At 29.3% G+C, this 5,000-nt stretch overlaps 1 protein-coding gene across 1 annotated transcript in view; it reads right to left on the reverse strand.

Annotated features, from left to right (window-relative positions):
- Positions 1-300: 300 nt before the first annotated feature.
- LOC119584309 (phosphatase Herzog-like) overlaps positions 301-5,000 on the reverse strand; it is a 70,535-nt gene continuing 65,835 nt past the window's right edge. Inside the window, exons 4-5 of the mRNA XM_037932853.1 lie at positions 2,281-2,466; positions 301-1,575 (exon numbers count right to left, since the gene is read on the reverse strand). Coding sequence (XP_037788781.1) covers positions 1,273-1,575; positions 2,281-2,466 — 489 coding nt within the window. The 3' untranslated portion in view covers positions 301-1,272. The remainder of the gene's footprint in view (positions 1,576-2,280; positions 2,467-5,000) is intronic.

Genomic DNA, 5,000 nt, shown 5'->3' on the forward strand with positions numbered 1-5,000 from the left:
ATATATATATATATATATATATATATATATATATATATATATATATATATATATATATATATTATATTATATATATATAATATATATATATATTTATATTATGGTTACATCACTATATACTAATTTGTATGGTGAAAGATATGATTTTTCCCACGACTAAATATGCTGCCATTTATTAATATGTACAGCAAGCCACGATCGGCGTTGTTGGTCGCCAAAGCTCAAAGACATGCTGCTCCACTATCATTCTTGAATCATGCTGCCAATCCACTGTGTGCATACTTAAGCCACCCGCAGACTCGCGGATGCCAGCCTTCCACGTCAAAACAATTAGTATTCCCAATCACCCTACATAACCCAGCATCAACTGTGTGACGGCTACTCTAAACAGAATAACAGAGAGAAACTAAGCAAGGATGAAGGTTAGGCATTACTGGGGTATCCTAGAAACCTAGAATTGAATATTAAAACAACGACAGTGGAAAATCCATTGTCGATCTCGGTGATTGGAAATAAACACATGGAAAAACTCAGCATTGGCACACAAAATCAGTTTTGTTCAGAAAATAGTAAAGCACACAAACTATGCCTCTAAGTCTTAGGTAAAATTATTAAAATTAACAGCTGCATAACATCATACAGTTGATAGTATGACTGCTACAAAATACAGCATTTCCATGATATGATGACAATGAGTGGGAGTCACGTCTTGGCACTTGTCTGATCCTTTGCTGTACTGGGCACAGCAATAGTAACACAAAATCTTCATCACATACTGGCAGCATCACATGCTCACATCCAATAAAATACAACAAGGGCTGGTGTGGACAGGTGTCTGACATAAACTGCCTGTAGCACTGGCTGTCACCTGATCACTTGAACCCACACCGGCGACACCCGTGGTCACCCTGCCTGGGGCTCCAGTCCTCAGAGTTTTGTTTATATCCCCGACTAGTTCCAGACATAACTGGCTGGTCTGACCACCAATTAGTCCTCCCCAGGGCCTGGGCATGTGTCTGCAGCAGGCCAGAGCAGTAGTGTCCACCTGATCACAGACCCACTGACTGACATGTGCCACGGAGTCCACGAGCCCTGAACCCCCAGCCGGCTGGAGGGAGGCTAGGGGTGGAGGCTTGGAGGAGGTGGGCAGTGGTTGTGATGTGGCCAAGGGGGTCGGGAGGGTGGGGGCCCTGGCAGGCTCACCAAAGGGGGTTACTCCTCAGTGATACAGTCCCCCTCTGGTACTGCCTGCCCGGTGGTGGCTCCCTCCCCTCATGAGGGTCCATCCTTGGTCTCCTCATAATCATTCTGGTACTGCTGTTGTTGCTGCTGCTGATCCTGCTGTGGTTGCTGTTGTGAGATGAGTGGTGGCTGAACTTGAGTCATGGGTCCCTGGCTTATTTGCGGGAGAACCTGACTTCCTTGATTTTGTGGCGGTGGTTGTGAGTTCAGAGGATTGTTACAGTTACGCAGAACACTATACACATTGTCTACCTTACTCAATGTTTCCAGGAAGGGAATAAGGTCTATGAGTTCTGAGTCACTCATATCATCAAACCACGATGAAACAGGAACCTGCAAGAGAGCAATAACAAAAGGTTAAAACATGGCGTAACATTATTTTGTTTTTGAATACCAGTTCATATCAAACGGCTTATTTGTAACAGTATTTAATTTCTGATTATTTTATTTTTAGCAACATACAATCAATGATCAGATATCATAGAGATCACTGTATTCCGAAGCATAAGAAATTAAAACTTAAAATTCCAAAATGTTAAGGTATCATAAGACTTAAGAACAACTGTAGTGGTAAATAACAAACATGATTAACAGGCATTTTTACAAATGATATGAAACATGGCAAAACCTAAACACTGAAAACTATCACATCACAACATGGAATGGTTATCATGGAAACTGTGACTCTTTTATTCTCTTTTGCACTATAACTATCAACCCTTTCTTTATAACTGGGATAACATTGGGAGGTTAACAGCCTCTAACTTTGAGGTTGTTATCCCGGTTAGAAAGAAAGGGTTGATAGTTATATTGCTAGTGACACAGTTATCAAAAGAGAAAAAAGAGTGCACAGTTATATGAATTCGGAGAAAGAAAAAGAAAAGAAAAAAGAAAGCAGAATTTATATATATATATATATATATATAAAAAAAAGACAATAGAAGAAAGAATAAGTGATAAGATAAGACAAATTGAAGGAAGGAAGGAAGAATGGTGATGACTACCAGACTATGGAATGCAGAAAACACAAAAACTCACAGCATTGTCAGGGTGGAAGATGTAGGAAGCTGGTGAATTGTCCATGATCACCACCTTGTGAAGATCGCGGCCTAGACGGCTCAGGTCCTTAACATAATTGCCTCGATGGAAGACGCACGACTCACGGAAGAGCCTCGCCCGGAAGACCCCCCATTTGTCTAGCAGGTTAGCCACTGGGTCCGCATACTGGAAACCAGAAGAGGTTCAGAATGACTTTACAGTGAAAGACACTTCCAATGCTCCTCAGAGTGTGGGTGTGCAAGCTGACCCCAGTCATTTGATCATGAAAAAATAACCTTCCCATCTTAAAGAGTATAAAAGTGAGCTTCTTGTCTGAAACTTTTCATATATACATTAATTCACAAATAAAACTATACTAAACTATAAAAAAAATTATGGATCTTTAAAAAAAATCTAAAAGATATCCTACATCTAGCATTTTCTCTAAATTCAAGAATCTGCCGACAAGGTAATCTTCATATTGCAATACTCTTTGAATGGAAACAAATTATTTAAAATCAAATCAAATTTGAAGCCATTGGACCATACTAATAGCCAGAGTGAAGCCAAACTAAAATATTATCATCAGGATTTACACTTGTGTTTGGACATGCATAATTTGCACTCAGTACATATACTGACCAATGTATAAGCTACAGCATATTACCAGAGAGTCTCAATGTAAAACATATTTCTTCTGCAAATATACCTAAACCTTGCATTTAGAGTGAGAAAATTTGTTGAATATTTCATTATAAAACTGTTTATCTAATTTTGATACTACATAAAAATGTTCTTTGGACATTCACTACTCCTATATAAAAATAATGTCATTATCAAATGTTGTGGGTATGTTTGCAAGAAGCAGAAGTCCATGTAAGTGTCAACAAACTGTTGACATCAGCAGTTCACCCTCAGCATTTATGCCCTTGTTACACCAAGAAACAATCCTATGGAGTTTCTATAATCAAGTAAAATTTCCAAAGTTAACCAACTGCAAATGACCCCTCTAATTCCACCTCCTCAAGAACAGCCTCCCTTAGCAAAAATCATACATGAAAAGCCACATGATATTCACGCACTGTACACATTGGCACTCAAGGAAAATCATCATCTACTGAAATGCAATAGGTGGTTTTCTGATGAAGATGTTACAAAATGTGATGTTTTGTAAAAACAGTTCCTAGATAATCAGGACTTCAAAATCGTTCTCAGACTGATTAAACCACCCATTATCTCAAATGAAGGAAACAAGCTGAATAAGAAGATAAAGGACTTTGCAAATCATAAGATATCACTTGGCAAGTGGAAATCCAAAAAGAAATGGCAATATTACAATAAATATCACCTCAGCATATGTTTGAATATCTGTACCTATAGAGTCTGACATTATCATTCAAATAACTGAGGACTTTTGTGGTTAAAAAAATTATAAATTTTAAAAAAATTAAAATTTTTTAAAAATTAAAATTTTTTTAAAAAAAAATTTTTTAAAAAATTAATTTATTATTAATTATTTTATAAAAAAATTTTTAATTTTTAAATAAATTTAAAAAATTTTTAATATAATTTTAAAAAAATTTTTAAAAAAATTTTTAATAAATTTTTTTAATATACTAAATTTTAAAATTAAATTTTTAATTAAGTAAAAATATTTTTCCTTTTCCCCTTTTTATTAATAAAATTTAAAAATTTTTTATAAAAATTTTAAAACAATTTTAAATAATAAAAATTTTTCAAATTTTAAAAAAAAAAAAAATTTTTATTTTAAAAAATTTTAAATTTAAAATTTATATTTTAAAAATTTTTAAAAAAAATTTTAAATTTATTTTAAAAAATCAAAATTTAAATTTAATTTTTTTAAATTCCCTTTAAAAAAAAATTTTTTTAAAAAAACATTTTTTATAAATAAAAAATTTTTAAAAAAATTAATAAAATTTATTTTTTTAAAAAAAAAAATTAAAAAAAATTTTTTATTTTATATTTATATAATTATTTATTTAAATATTTTTTTTTTCTTTTTTTAAATTTTTTTAATTTTTTTTTTAAACTAAAAAAAAACCCCTTTTTATATAAAATTTAAAAAATTTTTAAAAAATTTTAAATTTTTAAATTATAAAAAAAATTTTAAAAAAAAAATTTAAATAATTTAATGGGGAAAAAAAATTTAAAAAAAAAATAAAAAATAAAAAATTTAAAAAAATTTTAAAATTTTTATAAAAAGGGAAAAAAAAAATTTTAAAATTTATATTTATAATAAAAATAAAATTTAAATTTTTATTAAAATTTTAAAATAAATAAATATATTTAATTTTTTTTAAAAAAATTTTTTAAAAAAAAAAAAAAAAAAAATAAATTTTTTTAATTAAAAAAATTTATAATTAATATAAAAATTTATAATAATAATATAAAATTTTTTTTTATAAAAAAATTTTTTTTTAAAAATATATTAATATATAATATATATTTATATATATAATTATTATATATATATTTTATTTAAAATATAAATTTATATATATATATCTATAATAAATAATTATATCTTATTATATAATCTAAAAATATTATATAATAAGATTTTTCATTATTAAATTAATATATTTTTACTATTAATATAAAATTATAATATTTATAATATATATATTAATATTATGTATATATATATATATTTTATATATAATTTATATAATAAATATATGTTATATAATATTTATATT

This window comes from Penaeus monodon, chromosome 18 (genome assembly GCF_015228065.2).
Source record: "Penaeus monodon isolate SGIC_2016 chromosome 18, NSTDA_Pmon_1, whole genome shotgun sequence".
NCBI lineage: Eukaryota > Metazoa > Arthropoda > Malacostraca > Decapoda > Penaeidae > Penaeus > Penaeus monodon.